This window comes from Bemisia tabaci, chromosome 10, assembly GCF_918797505.1.
Source record: "Bemisia tabaci chromosome 10, PGI_BMITA_v3".
Taxonomy (NCBI): Eukaryota; Metazoa; Arthropoda; class Insecta; order Hemiptera; family Aleyrodidae; genus Bemisia; species Bemisia tabaci.
The window spans coordinates 26176211-26198505 of NC_092802.1; the positions used below are offsets into that span (position 1 = coordinate 26176211).

At 38.6% G+C, this 22295-nt stretch overlaps 2 protein-coding genes across 7 annotated transcripts in view; both read left to right on the top strand.

Annotated features, from left to right (window-relative positions):
• The window catches only part of LOC109037211 (uncharacterized), a 30455-nt gene extending 24880 nt beyond the window's left edge, over nt 1-5575 (top strand). For all 6 annotated transcript variants that reach the window (XM_072305491.1, XM_019051766.2, XM_072305493.1 and 3 more), the window contains one exon: nt 987-5575. In XM_072305491.1, the coding sequence (XP_072161592.1) occupies nt 987-1981 (995 nt within the window). In that variant the 3' untranslated portion in view covers nt 1982-5575. The remainder of the gene's footprint in view (nt 1-986) is intronic.
• A 6197-nt stretch (nt 5576-11772) lies between these two features.
• On the top strand, nt 11773-22282 carry LOC109044423 (uncharacterized). The gene is made up of 6 exons (XM_072305494.1): nt 11773-13061; nt 16991-17249; nt 19022-19271; nt 20033-20152; nt 20779-20913; nt 21517-22282. The coding sequence occupies exons 2-6, from the start codon at nt 16991-16993 to the stop codon at nt 21701-21703; spliced, it is 951 nt and encodes a 316-aa protein (XP_072161595.1). The 5' UTR covers nt 11773-13061; the 3' UTR covers nt 21704-22282.
• Nucleotides 22283-22295: the final 13 nt, after the last annotated feature.

Consider the following 22295-nt stretch of genomic DNA (forward strand, 5'->3'; position numbering starts at 1 on the left):
AACCCTCCTTCTGATGTAAGATAACTCCATTTAAAAAACACAGTCAATTAGTGCCAAGTCAAGCTTTTATTGAGACCAAAAGTTGCTGAAATCAAATGTTTCTTTGGTCGCTTGACATTTTCAAAATGAACAATGTGATAAAACAGGGTTCAGGTTAATTTACACTGATTTTCACTGAAGAGAAGCTGCTTATGTTGAAGAAAAAAGCTCCAATTTTTACGAGGCTAATATTGTAAAACAGGGCCTAAAGGTATTATTGGACCTGTTATACCAGAAGAATATTCAGTTAAGTTTTTTTTTATTGAAATATTGATTATCTGCCAAATAGCCATAGTACAATCTACTTACTTTATCGGTTTTTTACAAAACATTTCTTTTCATCTGCATATTACAATTAGCTTAAAACTAGCACAGATTTTGTTTTACTCTTGAGATGTAGTATCTAGGATTTTTCTCGTCCCACAATCATAGGTCATAGGTAAATATAGTTAAGACTGAGCGTCTTTGAAAACAAATTTTTTGACACAACAAGCTTTTACTGTAATTATGAATATGGATCACTTTTTTTTAGAGCTAATGTTCCAAATAATTTTTTTGAAAAGTTATCTAAGATTAAGTCATCACAGTTTTTTTGGACTGTATTAACGGCCACAGTGTGAAATCATGCACCTTTGTTTACAACAACAAATAATTTGTTGTTGCATGTACCTTTGACTTCCCGTCATACTTTATTCCTTTCTAGGAAAACCAGTCTACGTAGTAATTTGAACATTTCTGTGATTTTCCTCTCTGTTAGCAGACAAGGTACGAGTTTGAAGCTATGAAGTTGACTCGTCTCTCTTTGAAAAAATAAAATAGGAGCGAACATTTTGAAACATTTCAATTGAGATTTGTTGTTTCACACCATCAATATTATAGGAATTGGTGCATTCTTTTTTTTGTAAATTAAATCAAGCCTTAATGCTAAATCTGTGTTCATTTTTCAGAACAAAAAGATGGTACATTAGCACCGGACACTCTATGCAACACCGATTATTATGGTGAAAACAGCCTATCAAATGGTCAGATAACGAATCCTGAAAACCAGCAAATATACTGGAATGTTGAGGGTCGTTTAGTATGTGCACATCGCTTTATACCAGCTCTCAATCAGAGCATCACGCTCAAAATCACATCACTCAAACTGTCAAACGAACCTGGGTGCCAAACTGAATGTGGAGACGCTGGTTGTCGCTGCAACACTGATCTCGTGTCTCTCTCCCATGTCGATCATCTGTTATTCATGCACGACAATGGTGCCCAAATTTCTTGCCTTTGTGGGAATTTTCACGAAGACTGGCTACCCGTCTCTATCAGAAGTTGGTCCCCATTGAGGCTGGTCTATTCCGTAGCTCACTATAGTTGGACTGCTCAAGGATTTAATTATAAGACTGATTATTCTTTTAATTTAGATGGTGCTTGTGGTCATCATGTCATAAGTAATCACTCAGGTTCTTTGCATTCTACACGAATCGTTGGAGGAGGTGAATTAAATTACTACTATCACCAAATATGTTCGTGTACTTTAGATTCGAATGTGGATAGACAACTAACTCTAGAATTAGCGACATCTCAAAACCGTCCTTGTACAGTGTGGAATTTCACACTGTACGAATATTCAGAGGGCTCGTCAGATCATCTAGGGCCTATCATACATACTTTCTGCCCGCGAGACAAGCACAAAGTGTATAATCTTGCTTGGAGGCTCAATGTTGTTGTCATCAAACTGACAGCAATGACGAGGACGCTCCCGCAGTATTTCATAAAATGGCAGTCACAAGTCGTGAGAGCAAATACCCGAATTTCGGGGCAGACATCCTCAATTTTATCATCTCCCTCATCGTCCTTCTCGCACGCAATGCCCATTAGTAGGAGCCCTCTTAAAGCCATTTTTCTAGTATTTATTGTTAATTTACTGAGTTTGCACTTTGTATATAGGTGAGGTCACTCTCGTTGAAATTGTTTGACAAGAGTTGTCAAACTTATGTTTGTACATTCTAAATTGTTATTGCTTGGGAAAAATCAGGGTCCCTTTGGATTTTCAAAAATATTTCCTCTGTAGATATGTTTCCAAAACAGTCCAGCCGTTTTTTTTTTGTTAAAAAAAAAAAAAAAACCATAAAATACGAAAGAAAAAGTTCAGATCCGGGTCAAGAACTTGTAGCCAATCGTGATAAGATTTTTGCAAGGACCTACAGATTGATGAGCATACTTGTTACTTAGATTTTTAAGTTGAAATATACCGAAGTATTAAAAACAGTAGTTTAACTATTTCTGCACGAAAATTGCGAAAGTAAGTATAAATATTAGCATATTACTTCCTAACTTTTTTCAGACATCCTGATTGAATTATTCTATGAGGAGCGAAGAGTTAATGAAAGTTAAAAATTGAACAGTCACAATAGTTAACCAATATTCGAGCACAAAATTTTAGGTACTTTGCTGAACATCTTGTTTCGGGTTATTTAAATTTTGTTTTTTATGGCCCTCTCGAAGAAGCTGCATGATTGGTCATCACTGCTTAACGAGTATGTTAGTATACAGCTCTACCGAAGAGAGCAGTATTTAATGCTCAAATTCTCAAAATCGAGGTTCCCTTAAAATTTTTCTAATCCAATTTAGGTGAACTCACTGATTCAATTAGAGCAAGTAAATTTGTCCCCCATGTACAAGAACAAGACCTATTAAACAAAAATTGACTTTGTTTCATGCAAAATAGCAGTTAATGGGCATTAATCTACCTCGCAGCTGTACTTATTGAGTGTAATGGTGCCCTTTTCTGGCGATTTCTAATCCTAAAATTTGTTTGTTGTTAGTCCAAAATGCAAATGTAAAAGCATACAGAAGATAGTACCTACAATTGTCTTACCTAACATGATAATGGAAAAGGCCCCAAAGATACAGTCGAAATTGAATATGCCGATTTTTAATCATCAAACGATTTCCAAGAGTTTTTTGGATGATCGGTGACAATATTACAAAGGACGGAGGCTTTTTTCAACAAAAGTTTTTTCTCAGACACTACTAGGTCTATTTTCTGGAATCTTCATTTTTGCACTTATTTTCTTTAGTAACCCTGTATTTTTGTGTGTAAATGGCAATAGGAGCTATTTAAAATTATAAGGACTCAGATTTGAGATGTCTTCGTTTTGGAGACATTGGGCTAATTGTTGAAATTGATAGACAGAGCTATGGGCAAAGAAGACAAAAGGGATGTAGAGGGATCCTATTGGTGAAAGTGAGTGTTTGCGATAGATTAACTAATGGCAACCCTTGGAGAGACCCTTCAGTTAGTCCATTTTTCTCTCCCTTAGTTTACAGGAATCAACCATTTCAATCCAAAGGATCGCTCCATACTCCCTATGTCTTCTTTGTCTATCAATTTCAACAATAAGCCTACAGAAGAATGTTTCGTTAAAAAATTATCACTTATTCTCTCCTTCAAAGATATGAGCAATGCTACTAACTCTGTTTATACTAAACGGTCCACAATTTTTAACTATGAAACTATTTCTTTTAATGATCAATATTAAATTGATTGATTTTGACATAACTGATGTGTTATAAATAGAAAGTCGTTAATACTAAATGAATAAGAACCAGGATCAATAATTTTCGAATGGAATGCAAAGGTTTTCAAAACTGCAACTAGCTCATGAAACGTGAGAGGAGGAACAATATTTTACCCCTCCGTGCATGGCTTGGTCAGAATTTAAATGTTACGATATCTCTGATTTCTTTTAATGTAGAATTTTTCTTTGTATGCTGATGTTTTTCTGTATTTGTAAATTCTTAGAAGAAATTCGATGGCCAAAGTGCAAAAACATGTATCTCCATTTGCAACATTGTAGACTTCCTGTCCCACTTTATTTTTCCTTTAAAAAACTAGTCATCGTAATAACTTGAAAATGGAGGTAGTACATGGTTTCGCACTTTGGCCATCAAATCACCGAAGGAAGTAAATTGTTTGGCGAATCATCAATTTCATTGCCACTTATAAATTTTTCTAATGTTACTCATTCAAAAAAACAAAAAAAAAAAAAATGAAAATACAGTGAAACGGTGAAATACAATGAAATACAAACATACAATGAAACAGTGAAAAAAATAATGAACCTCCTCCAGTTTTTTTGAAGTTGGTGTGTGGTTGCGTACAAGGAATAGTTTGATTTCAGTTCTTTTAACTATTGTGAGCCCTGCCTTGCCAAGGAGTAATGTCGTATGAACCTCCTAACATTGCAAAATTTCCTTAGAAAAATCTTGAATTTTCAGGAAAATCGATAGGAAAATGTCTCCAAATTTTCAGAGAATTTGGTTTGTAATTTGAACTAAAGTGTCTGCAAATTTTAAAAAAAAATGTTCATATCCTAAAAAATAAATATTTTCTAAGAGGACATTATGCAACATTCGAATGCCCGTACGCAGTTTTCCTTAGCACGGCAGTGCACTGATGTTGTTGCATCAATTTTATGACACACGCCTAATTAAAAGAATCTTATCTTCAGCTTGATATTTCAATCATTCTAAAAGAAGATGTATGAGTCGATGTAACAGAGATAATTTGGACCTGTAATGTATGGATTTTTCTTTTAAACAAAAAGCACTCAAAGATTTACGGCAGAATATTGAATCCCGCTGTGAATCACTGATTTTCCTGGTTTTTCGACAAAAAGGAAAATTTACCAGTGAAATATTTTTATTTTTAGCTGCTTTCCAAAACAAATGTGACTATTTTCAGAATAATTAATGTTTGGGGCTCAAAATTACTGAATTGAATCGCAACCGTAAGTTTTTCACAGGCTCAGCTCAAACACTCAATTTATTCGTTGGGATACTTAAGGGTGTTGTGGTTTAAAACTCCATTTCAGATCGTTTATCCTCAAGTACCCCTCATAAATGTTACTTTAAAAAAAAACTGGAAAAGCATTTTCAGGGTTACTTGTAGTCTGGGAAACTTGGAAAGTCAGGAACTCACAGCTATCTGGAAAAGTCAGGAAATTCATTTGAAAAGTCAGGGAAATTTTGCAAGCAGCATTTAGCAGGAGGCAGCATAATTAGAAGGAAAAAAGCCAAAATGGAAGGAGAGTCAGGGAATCCAACAATATTTGAACCAGGGGAAAAGCAAAAATAGTTTAGAACAGAAAATGAAAAATTTATGGAAACTCGGAAACCCTGGTTTTCCGTCTATGTAAATTTTAACATTTTCCTGAAGGAGTTGTCTTCTAAAAATCGACAAGTTTATTGGTAAAAATTGTTACTACTAGGTAAACGATCTCCTTGAGCTTATGATCTGCAGTTAGAAGACGCTTGCAGGCACCATTGTTAAAAAGAGGTATGTCCATCAATTAAATGTTCATGTTCCATCCAATATCTTCACCATTGTTTCTTAGCATACCCAGGGATATCACAGAGAAAAATTCCTCATTTTTTAATATTTCATACATAGCTGTAAGAAAAGTATATGTTAAAGTTTGTATTTAGGCACTATTAATTTTAGCTGACGGAATTTCCATTGTTGAATACATTTTTAAGTGCATTTTGTCTTTTGTGTCCCTTTGTAGCTTGTTGGTTTAACCCCCAACAAGATAATCTACCTGTGAGCTGCTTATTGAAATTGACAGACCAAGCGATGGACAAAGAAGACATAGGAAGTATGGAGAAATCCTATTGGTTGAAATGGGTGGTTCCTGTAGACTAATCAAGGGAGAAAATGACGAAAATCATGAAAATGATGGAAAGTGGATGATTGAAATAGACAAAGGAGGTACGTAATACACTAACAACGGCAAGCGACGCGGAACCATATAGTTACTACACCATTACGTACCTCCTTTGTCTATTTCAATCATCCACTTCTACTAATAGGATCCCTCCATATCGACGGTGAAACTACCAAACCACGTATCTCGGTTTGCGACGTCGCAGACTTCCTGTCATACTTTATTTTTTAAATGAAAAACTACTTAACGTCCAGTCTTGAAAATTTCTGTGATTTTTCCTCTTTGTGCGGAGAAAATTCTGTGAAAATTTCAAGGAATGATATTGATTTGGTCTACTTCAAAAAAATAAAATGTGAGCGTAGATTTTTAAACACCGCGAACGAGATACGTGGTTTGGTAGTTTCACCGTCGATATCCTTCTTGTCTTCTTTGTCTCACAGCAAATTCTGAGATAACTTGGAGGAATGATGTTGGTTTGATTTCTTTTAAAGAAATATAACAAGAGGAGACATTTTTTAGCATTGCGAACGAGATACGCGGTTTGAGATTTTCACAGTTGATATACTTTATTTCTGCACACACACCTGAGAACACAGTTCCTGGCTTTCTGAAGGTGCAGTGTTGAAATTAAACTCTCATAGATGATAATCACTCCTATTGCTTAAATGGCTTAATGGTTTTGGCGCGGAGTAACTTCCGCGAAGTGCGTAACAGTTTGTAATGTAATAATATATGAAGCTCAACTATTTTTTCTGTAATTTTGAAACAAACAATTTCGCATATTGTAAGAAAACGGATAGGAAGCAATCGAAAATTTTGAGAGTTTTCAATGAAGATGAGTATTATGAAGGAAACAGATGCCGGAAAATGATTTTGAAATTTACTCTAATATAATCGGATTTGCTTTTTGCAGATGCTTCTTCCAGATGTCACAATTTTGCACTAAAACGCATTTACATTTTTTTGATGAATTCTTTTCATTCTCCATGCATTCCCTGAAAGGTTCCATCACATTCTTGAATCAGCAAGTTAAACTAGTCATCAAAGGTATCTGAAAACCTAAGAGGATCCAGTTACATCTATCCGAAGGGTGGAGGGAGAAGAGGAGTCTATGGAGAGGAAAATTTTCGAATTTTAAAGCACCTAATAGGCAATTTGAGTCGATTTTGTCATTACCTAATAGTGACCAAATTTAAATATTCTTCTTTCTTTCCTTCTAGCTTTTTAATAAATGTATATTGCAACTTTTACTACCTCTTTCCTTTCTTACCTTTTTAATATCCTTTTTCTGGCGGAAGGGAGGGGGGAGCACACGCTCTTTCCGCCCAACTCGGTTCCGCCAAATCCTTTAACACTGGCACAAAGAGTGAGGTAAAACCAGGTTAACTGGTGGTGAAACCAGACTTACTCTATCCCTGAAACTTTTTTACGAGCGTTGAAATGAAGATTATTTGCCCTTCTTGTTGGTTTTTGTGACAGTAATTAAAGCTACAAATCATCAGGGAATCATAAGCCTTGCAGTGCACCCTAAATAGGTATTCAATTCTGTGAATCTTACACAAGTTCCTGTTAGTAATTTAAAATGAAGACAATATTGTACAATAACAAATGACAGGTCAAACCAAAGAACACATCGAAATAATGATGCCACATTTTTTTCATGTGTGATGATACTTTTTAAAAGATTTATAAGAATTAAAGAAAGAAGTAAAAAAGAAACAAAGTAAAAATATTATTTTTAAAGACCACTGATGTCAGTTTGAGGATAAACTAATTGTATCATGAGGTGGCATTTTTCACCTCAGAGTTCTTTATATGAAGAAACTGACCGTTTTTTACCTCGTATTAGAATTCATTCACATCATGTACATCCAAATAATTTTGTCTCAACCAATGTGTAAGCATTTCCAACATCAAATTTAGTAACGCTGCGCTGTCGGTAATTCTACCGTAAATTTAAACCGCTCCAGCTTCGCGCCAGACTGGATGATGATGTCATCCAACACCAATCAGAGGCAAGTCGCGAGCGGGAAAAAACTTGAACCGACGCCGACGCCACGCCATTTTCAATTTTCATTTCTCTTTGCATTTCTCCAGCGAGTCGACTGTTCAGCAGAGATTCCTTCTTGAGCTCGGAAGGTCGGGATGACAAAAATCCTGCCGAATTTCCATCGCAAACTGTCTGGTGCGCAATCGGGAGCATCGGTGTTTCCGTTCTGCAGACTCACTGCACTCCCCACGCGCTGCAGGATTTTTGTCATCCCTCGCCTTTCGGGCCAAGCAGGAATCTTTTAAACTCAAACCAACTTAAACGCCTTTTTTTTTTAAAGGAAATTCTGCATGATTTCTATTCTATTATCTATATGATTAGGAATTCTAAGTAATAAAGACCATAAGGAATACAAAAAATATAAATAAGGGGCCGTCCATAAATTACGTAAGGCTCTTAGGGGGAGGGGGGGGGGGGTCTATAACAGCCTTTCGGTGCCTTACGAGAGGAGAGGAGAGGGCACGGCTGAGCCTTACGTCAACTTTTTAGCCTATATTTCAAGAAAATGCAAAAATCCATTTTTCGTCAGGTTGATAATAAAATTCAAGATGAAATAGAGGAAATCAGGAAACCATCGATTGCTGACCGATCGAACCATGCCCTATCATTTCTCTTGATTCCCACTTCTCCACTCATTCTCACGATGATGAGTGGTGATTTCATCTTTACGTTAACTTTGTACTTTTAACTATTTACTCCCAAGGCAAAAAAAATCTTCAATTTTGCTCCATATTTTTGTTTATTAAACTAATTATAAGTATCATGAATCTTTTGTGTGAACTTACTCCAGAAGTTTAGTTTCACTTATAAAAATTGTGGCTTAAAAATTTCATTGTTTTCTAACGGGAAACGTAATGCTTCGATCTACGATAACTGAAAAAAAAAGGGGGGGGGGGTTATTCGAGCCTTACGTAATTTTTAGAGGGGGGGGGGGGGTTAAGGGATGCCTTACGGTGCTGCACAAGGAGAAGTATGGGGGTCTAAAAATGGGGAAAAGGTCTTACGTAATTTATTCTAAAGGACGTTAACTGAACACTATGTTACATTAATTTCTGTCTGGAGTCTGCTTTTTCCTCCAATAAAAAACAAGTTTATTGGACGGCTCCTGTATACCCTTATACAGGCACCCTGAACCTTGGATCCAGAATTTTCTCTGAAGCAAGAGGAGCCCTTTTCAATTACGTTTCAATCAAAATGTAACCCTCACTCTTATTTTTTGGAAAAAATAACCCTTCGATGCACCACGCGGCATTTATAAAATAAGATCAAGACGTAAAAATATATCCCGCTGACGGGCGCGATCCTCAAGCGACGTTATCAGAGGACGAGTATTTTACCACCAGTCTTCTCCAACTGGATGAGAGGGATGATGAAATTGCCAGTACATAAGGCAAATAAAGTTCTTTCTTTCTCCACCAGAGCTGAGAGTAGAGACGCATCGGTGACACGCTCTTGCTTACTGATGATCTGCGGCAGGATTTTTGTCATCCCTAACCTTCCGAGCCAAGAAGGAATCTCTGCTAAACTCAAACGCCCTTTATTTACATTCGCGGGGCGCACATGTGCGATGGTCGTTGTTGATGAAAGGTGATGCAACGAGGGACGAATTCCAGAATATTGTTGGAATATTCGAATTTTTAGCGGGAATTTTGAATTGACGGAACTCCCCCAACAGGAGCGACAGAGCGCAGGAGGGGAGAATCTCACGAGCCGCCCTGCGCCGTCCGCAGCGCGCAAGGCGCACGACCTGTCTGTATTCATTTAGCGTCGAGAGTCCACTTATTACTTCACACGACCAGTGTGTAATTTTAAAAGTCAAATATTAAAAAAAAAAATTTTAAAAAAATAAAAATTAAAAAAAATGTACACGATGTACGAGTTTCTCCGCCAGGGAGCTATCGAAGAAATCGCTCAATACCCGCCCACGTCGGGGGCGCCGCGGCGCGGCGTGCTGCCAGCGCGAAACGCGCACAAACGCCTACAAACCTAAAGGGCTACTTCACGCACTGCGCAATGCTTGAAGTATCCCTTTAGGTTTGTAGGCGCCAGTGTATATTTCGAGCTGGCAGCGGCAGCTCGCCGAGGCGCAGCGAGCCATAAACTTGCCCACAGTTAATAGGTTAGGGTGTTGAAATGTAGGCGATTTGACATCAAAGTCAAAATTAGCGACTCAAAAAACATCATTAATATGTATAGGGCTTAAAATCAACCTCGGAACATCCTCGTCGTCTTTTATACATTATGATGAATGGCATCAGAAGAGACCGTTTTGAACTAAATTGTACAATTCACAATACATTCCTCAAAGTTTACCTGCATGAAACCATCCTTGTTGCTTTTTTCTCTTTTTTTTTCCTCTTAGTATCATGTGTCTTATTGAGGTTTGAGTTTCCCGCCTTAAAATACTCCGTAAACCATATTTTATTAAAATAGCGCCGCGAGATAGAACTTTTTTCCCTATTCTATCTTCAACTAAAAATCCCAATAAGCGCATCAAATCAAAGGGAAGCACACACAGTTCCGTTCAATTTAGTTCATCATGCATCATCGATGCCCCGTTTTAAAATTTTTCAGGAACTATTCCTGCGGGATGGAATGAGTTTTCTCAAGACATACTTAATAACTTACATCTCAGAGTGGCTTTGTTATGAAGAATACAAATCCGTCAAAAACTGAAAATTGAATATTTGCGGCGCTAAAATACGTTCAATTGGACCGCCTGCCTTAAAGCAGAATGGAACCAAACCACCTCCAGTTATTGCCAAATTTGACCGGGAAATTTAATTTTTTATATGAAAACCATGACCAAGCAATTGGTATGGTATGGGCATGTGCAGAGAATGGCTGATACCAGGTTGCCGAAGAAGGTGTTGGAGTGGGTCCCCCCAGGTAGGCGACGGAGAGGGAGTCCAGCCAAACGGTGGGTAGAGGGCATCCATGAAGAGATATGGAGAGAAGCCAGCTACCGGAGGATCTCTACCATGACAGATTCCTGTGGAGAGTAGGCGTCGCAGAGCGCCCTAGCGGGCTATAAAAGCGGCTTAACATACATGTATGAAAACAGCACAGAGTACATAGAGTCGTAATGTAAGTGGGAGAGCCGGCGCCACTTTTAAGCATTTTCCAGGTCCCGAATTCCGAGACTCCTGTGTGACGCCGGGTCACTTTTTCGATACATGATCGATTGTTTGCGATACACGGGTACTCGATCATCCGATGTAAACAAAGAGGATAGGAATCACCACGTATTCCACGCCGCCATTTTGGATCGAACATGTATCGAAAAAGTGACCCGAACTCGGCGCACACCGGGCTCGGAACTCGTCGAGCGGAACATGGCAGCTCTCTCATTTACATTACGACTCTATGTACTTTATGGAAAACACTTGTGCAGATAAATGCGGCTTAACATACATATATGAAAACGGTTGTGCAGATATTTGTGAAAATTTCAGTGAAATTTTTGCTTAGTGTGAAGCAAATTCCTCAAAATGTTCTGAGGAATCCGCACATACAAACTCTTGTAAAAAAAAAATGTGAAAATTGGTAATAGCTGATGTGGTTTGGTTTCTTTCTGCTAAACGCGGTCCAATTAGCCTGTCGTTCTCTCATCTCATGGCAACATCTAAGTACAGCAGGACCCGCTCGGGAGGTGACCCCATCCGAAATTTGGATTCGTCATCGCTTTCTGATCGAGTGATCATGCCTTGCAACCGCGCAACGGTGCCGTTTCGCGAGGAGATATTCCGATTTTAACATCGATCGCGATGTAAAGGAGGCGGATTTTATTGAGAGAGCGGCAACGCTACATTGTAGCCCTGTGATTCGGAGAGTAAAAGTTTCCACCACTATTTTTCTTGCTTTCCCTCTCTTTCTCTCGGGAGCCGTGGGGGGGGGGGGGGGTCTGGATTCTGCATTTCCTCTACCAGCTTACCACGTGCAGTGTTTTCCCCGCTCGCGCGCGAAATCTACGTTTTGAGATTCGAGCGATTTTTGCGGAATTAATTTCCTCTCAGTTTTAAATTTCTTAGTTTAGTTGGCACTAACAGTGTTTGCAGTAACAGTAGAATAGGTCGATATTTTTTGCAAACCGCGGAAGTTCCGAGCACCGAAAGTCCACGCGACTTTCGACTTCCGAAATCGAAGATTCCGCCTCCGCAATTTTTTTTTCACAATTTAAAGGATCAGGGATCAGTTTTCAGAAATTCCAATTTTCTATACTTTCTCGGACTTTTTAAACTGAGAATTTTTTCTTCGCCGCACAACTTGATCACTCAAACTTTTCGGTTTCGCTGAAGTTCGATTCAAACTTCCAAAGTCGTCGTGATTTGTTTGTGCGCTCTCGCTATTTTTGGATAGCTCGATAAGAGAAAGTGATTAGAATTTGAGAAAATCTTGAGAATTTTGTGTCACAATTCATCATATCAGAAAGTGTTTTTCAAAAGTATCAAATTTGTGTACATTCTGTTCTCAAATTTTTTGGATTTGGCTGCCGTTAAATCATAATTTCAAACTCGTCGTGATTTTTGTGTGTGTTTTTTATACTTTCTGGCAACTCGGAAATAAAAAGTGATTGGAGGACTGAAAGTTAATGCATGTACTTAAACCAGCTAGTGTCTGAGCTTTATGAACACCAAATCTTATATTCATTCTGAAATTGAGTGAAAGTTTGCAATTTTTGAATCCAGTTGATGCTGCATGAAATGACGGACCGCTCTTGCCAAACATATTTCAAGTGCACTTACCGCAAATTTCAGAGTACGCGAATGCAAGGATAATTAATCTCCATGTTCTTCAATTTTCTGGACCAATAAAATTAAACTTACATCAAAGCATTTGGAAAATCAACGAGAAAAAGTTTAAATTATAGATTCTCATTTGTTCACATACTGCCAAGTGTCATTTTCGAACGAACAATTATTTTTACAGTGGACAGTATCTCTAAACTGAATTTGTTCCCCTTTTCTTTATTTTGAGAAAGAAATAATTCATTTTTCAAAATACGTGCGCAGACTATTCAACAACTATCCTAAAAGTTATTGAATACGATTTTGAGTGATTTCTGTTCGAGTGCTTTTGATTTTAAAAAAGGAAAATGTGCCGGATAAATTCTGCGATCCGATGATTGACAATCCGAACAGTATTGTGCATTTGAAATACATCGAATAAAAACGAATCGGGTATGCCCAACGCCAGAGTGTCTGCACTTCCATGAAATATACTTCAAAATTCCATAAAAATATGTCAGTATTGTAAGTATTATTGTATTATTGTACATTGTAGTATTATTTTTTCATTCATTAAGTGACTCAACCGTGTTTCGCAGCAAGTAATCAAGCCACTTTTGCTACTACCAAATTTAACCGGGTGATTTAAATTTTTGCAAGAGAACGTATATGCGTTAAAATTTTTAAGGAATTTGCTTTGAACTATGCAGAAAGTTCACTAGAATTTTCACAAATATCGGAACAACTGTTATGATGAATAAATTAAATTGCCCAATTAAGTTTGGCAATTGTTGAACGTGATTTGGTTCATTCTGCTTAACGCGGTCCAATGGGCCTGTTAGTCCAGGCGCCTGGTAAGTCTACCTGGAATTTTGGGTACACAGCGATTTTTTTGGCCTACTTTATGTTTTTTGGGTCGCTGAATCCGAATCTGAAGTTTCCGCACGCGTATCTGGTGAGCATTTTCCGCTATTTTGAAAAAATGGCCTAAAAAGGCCTTTTTTTGCGGTTTTTTTGATATAGCGGCTACGGATGAGGAAAAGTTCCGGATTTAGCTAATGTTTTGAATAGCTGACATAATTTGGAAGAAAATGGTGTATACATATGTTAGGTTTGCTTAAAAATTGAGGAAGATACAGCATCGTGAACATCGCGCCTATTCACGTTTTCGCGGCGCACCCGTCAACGCGCGATCCGGCTCGCCGCGGTCAGCCAAGTTCCGAAGCGTTCTAAAGTTCCGAAATCCGAGGTTCCTCAATTTTTGAGCAAACCTAGCATATTTATATACCATTTTCTTCCAAATTTTGTCAGCTATTCAAAACATTAGCTAAATCCGGAACTTTTCCTCATCCGTAGCCGCTATATCAAAAAAACCGCAAAAAAAGGCCTTTTTAGGCCATTTTTTCAAAATAGCGGAAAATGCTCACCAGATACGCGTGCGGAAACTTCAGATTCGGATTCAGCGACCCAAAAAACATAAAGTAAGCCAAAAAAATCGCTGTGTACCCAAAATTCCAGGTAGCCTCATTTTTAGCTACCACGCGCCTGGACTATGTTGCATGCAAGAGATACAGCCATGCGATTAGACTTTTTAGAGGTTAAATGGCACGAAAATTACGATGGTCACATTAAAAAAGTCTGAAATACACTCCTTACTGCGCAATTTGTGTTGTGAGGAACGCGCTTTTTCAAATTTCCCGCGTCTGGGGGCAGCTTTCTAACGGAAACAATAGATCGTATTCGATACATCAAACGGGTGAGATTGTATCGATATCGATTGGTTCAAAACATAAACATAGCCTCAAAAGTAAATTCAGAAATCTGAGAGAACGGATCTTTTGAAACAGATTTTTTATTCTTTTGAGTACCAAATGCCAATGCAAAGTGAAATTGTCAGGAAATTTCTCATTTGCAGCTTTTCCAATTAAAATCCTTTAAGTTTGGTTCGAGGTTAGGTTCTATTGTTTTGAACCAAACGATACATCGAACCGTTATCGAATACGGTCTATTAACGGCAACTCGCGGCTATTTCCGGTCAACTAAAACTGACAACATAACCTAAAAATCGGAGCTCGTGACATCGTGAATGAAATGTAGAAGGATTGCGTTGGATATGTAAAAGTTGATCGATTTGGTTACCGCATAAAGCGTATATGGACCACTGTAGGAGATCACGTTGGGTTTGTAAACAAACTGAAGGCAAAAATAACAACAACAACAACGACACGGCATCTTCCGGAAATCACCGAGCCCGCCGTCTGCTCGTTTTCGGTGATTAGAAAACTGCCCCCAGACGCGGGAAATTTGAAAAAGCGCGTTCCTAACAACACAAATTGCGCAGTAAGGAGTGTATTTCAGACTTTTTTAATGTGACCATCGTAATTTTCGTGTCATTTAACCTCTAAAAAGTATATTCGCGCGGCTGTATCTCTTGCATGCAACAGGCCCATTGATTTTAATTTATTTAGTGAGAACACTTATCAATTTCAAATCAAACTTTTATGTGGAATTTAAACATGTTGGGGGAGAGTCACAGGGGCTTTTCATTGAAACATTTTGTTATTGCTCTTGACGATTTGTGTATGTGTACTTGTATCAACAGTTTACTCGTGTTTCGTTCGGGGCCTACATTGCGAAAATTTCATGCAATTAATTTTTTTAATTATTCCAAAATGACACGTGCGCCCGCTACCGTGGTACCGCGGTGCTCTTCGTCGCAGCATCGGCTAATCAGAGGCGGATCCAGCAATTTGGCAACACCGGATTTCCTCTATTTAAACATACGCTAAATAATCGATTCTTGTCAGAGCACCTGGCCCCTCCAAGATTCGATACATTTCCATAGGTTTAAATGGAGAAAAGACAATGTTGCCAATTTGCTGGATCCGCCAATGCGGCTAATCGACGGTGAAACTATCAGCGGGTCGAGTATTGAATCGTTTATCGAATGCTATTGATCGATAAATCTATATCACAGCAATGCTTTCTATCGATCATGGTCGTTCGATATCGATTCAACAGTCGAGTCACTGACCACGTATCTCGTTTGCGGTGTCTAAAAATCCCCGCTCCCATTTTATTTTTTTTTGAAGGAGAACAAACCAACATCATTCTTTAAAGTTTTTATGGACTTTTCATCGCGTAAAGAGGAAAAATCATGCAAAGTTTATAGAATTGACGATGAGTAGGTAGTTTTTAATTTAAAAAATTAAGTATGGCAGGAATTCTGCATCGTCGCAAACCGATTAAATCCGTGGTCCGGTAGTATCACCATCGAAATGCTACAGCCTGTGTCACACTATCAAAATACTCCATCAAAATGTCACGGTCAAAAGCTGCGATTGGAACTAGTCATTGTATTAGCCAATCACAACACCTTACCTTGATATTTTGATGGTTATAGCTTTGATAGTGTGACACAGGCTTTTATCCGCATAGGAAGGAAAAGTTTTGCGACCCCCGCAGTACTCCGCGCCTACCTATGGAGAATGGGTATCGACGAAGGGCCTGTCTAATAAAATAATTAATAAAAATATGTAATTGAAGAGGAGAAAATCCGTCGGGTTTTATGAAATGTTTCATCAATCGAAACGACAATAATTCCAACAAACTGTACAAAAACTTCAAAATTATAAGTTCAAAACCACTTACACCGCAATTTTGAGAAATCGCGTCCAACACGGTGAGCGGTGACGGTGCGGCCCGCGGCGCGGGGCTGGCGCGTCCGGAACGGAATGCATAATAGCGCCTTACAAGACCACAGGATACTTCATGCGTTGCGCTTACAGCACGGCGCGCGCAACGCATAGTTAGCGCTGGAGACCCTTCATAGAGAGAGTTGAGACAACGCGGCTTGTGGATGTCACAAACGGGAATAAAGAATACACAAATCGAAAGTTTACTGCAATCTTAGTCTTTACTGCAAACTCCTAACGAAGATATTAACGATTTTATTTCACATTGGTCACGAAGAATTTGAACTGCCCGCTCACAAGAAACTCAAAGTTCTACGTAAGTCAAATCGCGCACTACAACGGTTTCGGCAATCTTCTCTATCGAGCAGTGTTCATTTTCCACCAAGTGTTATTCAAACTATAAGCAATTTGCTATAGCTGAGCCAAAGCGTCAAGATCGCGGTTGCCAGATTTTTATATAGCAGAGACTGTCATGATCATGTCATGATGAGCATTGAGTTTTCATGAGCGGGTGGTTTGAATTCACGCATCAAGAATCATTAAATATCTTCGTAAGGAGTTCATTTCGGTAAATTTCGTTTTGTGCATCGTGTTTTACGTGAAATTTTGGATAAGAAACATGTATCAAAATGCTGAAATTTGTAACTTATCTAGTGGTCCATTAATTGGAAATGTCCATATCATCCAACAACCTCGTGCTTTTTTTTCCGTGCTATGACGGCAGTATTTTAATCCATCTCGGTTGATGACTCTGTGCAGATGTTGTTATCCATTCTGTGGCGAGTTTACATGCTTCTGTGGGTCTCTGAAATGTGGAGCGATGAGGCGCAAGCCGGGGGTTGGCGGGTCCTCGCCGAGGCCGGCCCGGAGACGTCCACCCGCTCGGCCAAGGACTTGCTCAAGGAACACAGAGCCCACGACATCCTCCCCACGATCCCCTCCATCAGGGACAAACCCTTCAGCTACAAGCCCTTCGTCCTCAACAAGTTCCATACCAAGCACTCCAAGAACAAAACCGGTGAGTCCAGCTGCCTCCTTAAAAACGTTATATAGCCACACTACGGGTCGGTTGTTGGAATCGATAAACAAAGCTATAGACAAAGGTGACAAAAGAGGTATGATTAGATCCTATTAGAGTACCTTTATAGACAGAGTATGGCCATTTCTGTTCCGGTTTTTCATTGGTCGCGAGCGAATAGGCTGACACGATGCTCTTAGGGCCGTAAATAAACAAACAAGATGGCTGTTATCAGCAAGGAAGTTTGAGGTTCTGACTCTAGGCCAATAGGTCCCGGGTTCGAATCCCGGTGGTGGCGACAAATTTTCATGGAACTGACGAGTGGATCTGCAGAAACAGATTCCACTCGGCCTTAATCCCTGAAAATTTGAAAGCCTGGAGCATGGATGTGCCTAAATCCCATGATGTCTAAGGACAATAAATACTGTCTATCGATGGCTGTAGGTTCCAACGGAATATAAGCCACTAAACCAGCAAAAAAAAAAAAAAAAAAAAAAAAAAAAAGTTTGAGGTTATGCACATCTTACATCCTCCTGTGATAAAAGTGAAAGGCGATTTAACAATGTTTTCATGTGTGTTTCGTGTGTTATTCGTAGATATGCTAGTTTAAATTGTTACTGCCGTATAATTGATATTTTTTTCAAATTTAGCCTCTTATCAATGATACAGAGAGTCGCCATCTTGTTTGTTTATTTACGGCCCTAAGAGCATCATGAAGCCTAAAAACTCGTTGACCAATCAAAAAGCGGAACAGTTTTCCTGTAGTAAAAAGATACGAATGGCCATACTCTGTCTATAAAGGTACTCTAGATCCTATTGGTAGAAATTGGTGGTTGCATTGGACAAAGCAGATAGACGGACTAACGGTAACCCACGAGAGACTCTGTATTTTGTCCATCATTTTTTCCCTTAGTCTACACTGAAAATGAAATTCCGGCCGTGGGAGCCGCAATTATGGGTTATATGGACATACCGTCCGTTCCGGGCTCAAAGGCCGAAACTTCCGGCTGCTGGAGGCGTAGTTTCGAATGCTCCGGGCTCAGAGGCCGAAGCTACGGCTCCAGCAGCCGGAATTTTCGGCCTTTGAGCCCGGAACGGACGGTATGTCTATATAGCCCGTAATTGCGGCTCCCTCGGCCGGAGTTTTTTTTTTTCAGTGTACAGAAACCACCCATTTCAACCATAGGATCGCTCCAATAACTCCACACCAAGCACTTCAAGAACAAAACTGGTGAGTCCAGGTATCTCTTCAAAACATATAGCCATACTGGGCGAGTTCATTGTTGAAATTGATGGACAAAACGATTGACAAGGAAAACCTAGGGAGTATGGAGCAATCCTATTGGTTGAAATGCATAGTTCGTATAGATTAAAGGAGGATATGATGGACTAACTGTAAGGCTCTCGTGGGTTGCTGTTAGTTAGTCTATTACCTACTTTCTTTGTCTATTGCAACCATTAATCTCTGGTACTAGGGGACAAAAATCAATGTTGCAGTGCTTGTAGGATGTAGGGTCCAAATCTCTTTTTTTTAAGTTCAAAATTTTGGTAGTGTTTTTTTCCAGAAAATGAAGCATCGATAAAAATTTGTAACGTTACGCTACGGAGGACAAATAAATCAAATTTTCAAAAAAAAAAAAAAAAAAAAAAAAAAAAAAAAAAAATCGTTGCTACTTAAACGTAAGTAAATTGGGGGTATGCATTAAGTAAAAGGGATGATGAATTAATTTAGCATGACAAAAAACATGTTTTTTTTTCCTTATCTCTGATAGATCCATACACCCGAGTGACACTACCAAAAACCCAGGCCCAGGAGAACAGCTCGGGGAAGAAATCGACGACGCAACAGCAGTCGCAGGCGCAGCCGCAGGGCCAGTCCTCGAACGTGAAGCAACCGCAACCAACTCAGGCCGTGCAGACGACGGCAGCAGCCCCACAGTCACAGCCCCAGGTGCCCGATACCCCTCGGCCAGCCTGTGCCAGAGAGATGAACTTCTGTATGCACACCGTTGATTACCCCGAGTAGGTTCCAACTTATTGTGATATCTTTAGAAATCACTCGTTGTGATAGCTTTAGAAATCAGTCGTTATGATATCTTTAGAAATTACTCGTTGTGATATCTTCAGAAATCACTCGTTATGATATTTTTAGAAGTTACCCGTCGTGCTATCCCTGGTAAAAATTGGCAGTAGGATCTGTGCTCCAAAATACTATAGACCTCCGGCTGTGAGATTTCCTACAGCTTCTATAGCCGGCTATACATTTCCTATAGCCTTTCTTAGCCGATGGCGATAAAGCCACAACCAGGCGATTAACTGCATATCCGAGCCATAGGAACATAGGAACATTGGCACTTTTTATCTCATTGTACCTAAAGAAAGAAAAAAAAATAAAAAGAAACGCTCCAAAACGACTTCAATTAAACTTAGGAAAAATTTAGTACAGTGTGTAAGATGTCCGGATATTTCAGTTGGGTATCCTTGCATCCCATTCTGGACAAGGCTAGTTGCCAACAACGAAGGGGATCGTTTTATCGAATGCGGGAATTTTGAAATTCCTCGGAAACTGGATGATGATACATCCCAATAATGCACGCAAATAGGCCACCGGATAAGGTATATGAATCAAAGCAACACGCAATGTCTTTTCTGTTCAAAATTTTGCGGGAAATTTTGAATTCTCTGGTGCGTAATTTACTCATTTGTTCATCAAATTTGCTGTGTAACTTTTTTTAAAATTTTTGTACTTTACTCAACTAAAATTACCCAAAATAATTTTTCAGTGACCGAGTGCATGACACGATTGACAGCTACTACGATGAGGTACGAACGATCTACAATGAGTTACATCAGTACTCAGCAGAGGAGTTCATTACCGATGACAATGTCACGCATAAATTCCGGTGAGAATCCATCAAAACCGACATATTTTCTTACCCTCCACGTATGAATATGAATCTGAAATATTTCAGAAATGCTACGCAAACGCAAAATAAGCTAAATTGCTTTCAAAAAATAACGAGTATCTACATCTCTCTACAGGCACGATGATACTTGAAAGATGTTTTTGAAATATCTCGGGAAATTGATGAAATGTTTATGAGACGTTTGTCTTAGACGAGGAAAACCGAAACATCTCAAGTACTACTTTTGAAACTTTCAGGGTAAATGATATAGTGACATGCATGATGCACTTCTAAAATGAGTTACAGTCATTCTTTAGTAATTTAAAAAAAGTTTAAAAGTTACAATACATTCTAAGTTTTCATTCAATTTTAAATGTCATTTTCAAAACACACAAATTACGTCTTTTGTATCGTCTGTTTTAAGAAAAATTGTTGATTCGTTTTTTTTCAAGATATTGAAACATAAGCGACGACGTAGTTAGTAGTCAGTCGCAGTCGGAAAGACGCGTTTTTCTACTTTAACCGTCGATCTCGTAAGTATGTGCATTCGGCCCTGGCCTAAAAAGCAAAAATAAACGTATCAGCACATAAGAACAGCCTAAGTGTACATTTTTCTGTTTTAGCCATAAAGGTCACTTCGTCTGCGAATCTGAAGTAGCCTACATCAGAATCGGATGGGCTCTCAATTGGAAGAATAAATGGATGATAGTCATCAACACGGATAAGTATCCTCAGAGCGTGAGGATAGAAACTTGCAAGTAAGACAAACTTTTTTATCATTTGTGATCTCATTTTCACCTGTTCACCTAGGCCACGTCCGCCATCTTGAGTTTTGGTATTTTGTAATTTTGGCTAAGAATTCGGGTCTCTCGTAGAAAAATATACCCTGATATCGAGTTTCACAAAAATCGAACAACCAGGAGCCGAGATAGTATTTTAGGGAACGTCCGCCATCTTGGATTTTGGAATTTTGAAAATTTGACTTAAAACGAGTGACATCCAAAATCTATGCTCAGATTCGGATTCCTCACTAAAGTTCGATGTAATTTCATGTATCATACTGTAGCATAGGCCATAGCGTAAAGGAGATCGGCTGAACGTGTGCATACAAATAATAACATATCAGTCCAACATGACAACAAGGGTGAGGGTAACTAAGTGTGTACGCAGATGAGCAAGAAGAAGTTCATGTTCCAAAATTTTATAAATTATAATATGTATTTTCCAAAATAGTTCGACTAATAGTTAAACTTTGGGATGTATCGATCGCATCCAGAATGCATCGCACAAAAACTAAAGATTCACCTTAAACCGATTCGATGCTCTTTTCGACTCACCTTTGGTCTCCATCTCTTTTACAGGTATCCCAATGGAAAATGCGAATACTTGCCTCCATGCTACAAGTCGATGTGTATTCAAAGGCAAATGCCTGTGAAACTTTTGGCCATAGACCCAAACAAACCTCATCATAGACCTATGGTAGACGTCTTCCAAATTCCTACGTCCTGCGCTTGTTTCGTGGAAAATTTTCAGTATAACAGTAACTGATCAAGCCTGTCTTTATTTTCAAAGCGATGAAATGATATCTCTTTTTTTGTATAGTTAGTAGCTCTCTAAAACAAAACAATTTAAGTGACTCCTCTTTGGGTCATGATATTCTACAAAGACAATGCATTTCAACTGTAGCACATTAACACATTCACAGTTCACATGTTTAGTATTTCATCTAAATCCCAGAGTTAATTTTATAAAAAGTTTTTTCTTTTCGCAATAATCGATAGTATCTGGAACTTTATTTTGACACAAACTCCGATTTCAACGGAAATCCTCAATTATTTGCAACGAAATTCTACGCTCTTGCTAATGAAATTACTCATACACACGATTGTAGAAGCAATACTTTCAACTTCATTTTTACGAATCTCAAATGCTGTGAGTTATAGAGTGTGAAGCAACTCAGGCTATATCTCCTATATGATATGATATTTGATAGGTTACCTTTTTGTAGATACGTTATGTTCCAACGAAACATTACCAAAGATGTGGTTACTCTGCCCTTAAGTCAGCCAAATATTTTCATATTTTTAAACAGTGTCATAAAACAAATAAATGGTACTCTCATACATATGAATTTCTATTC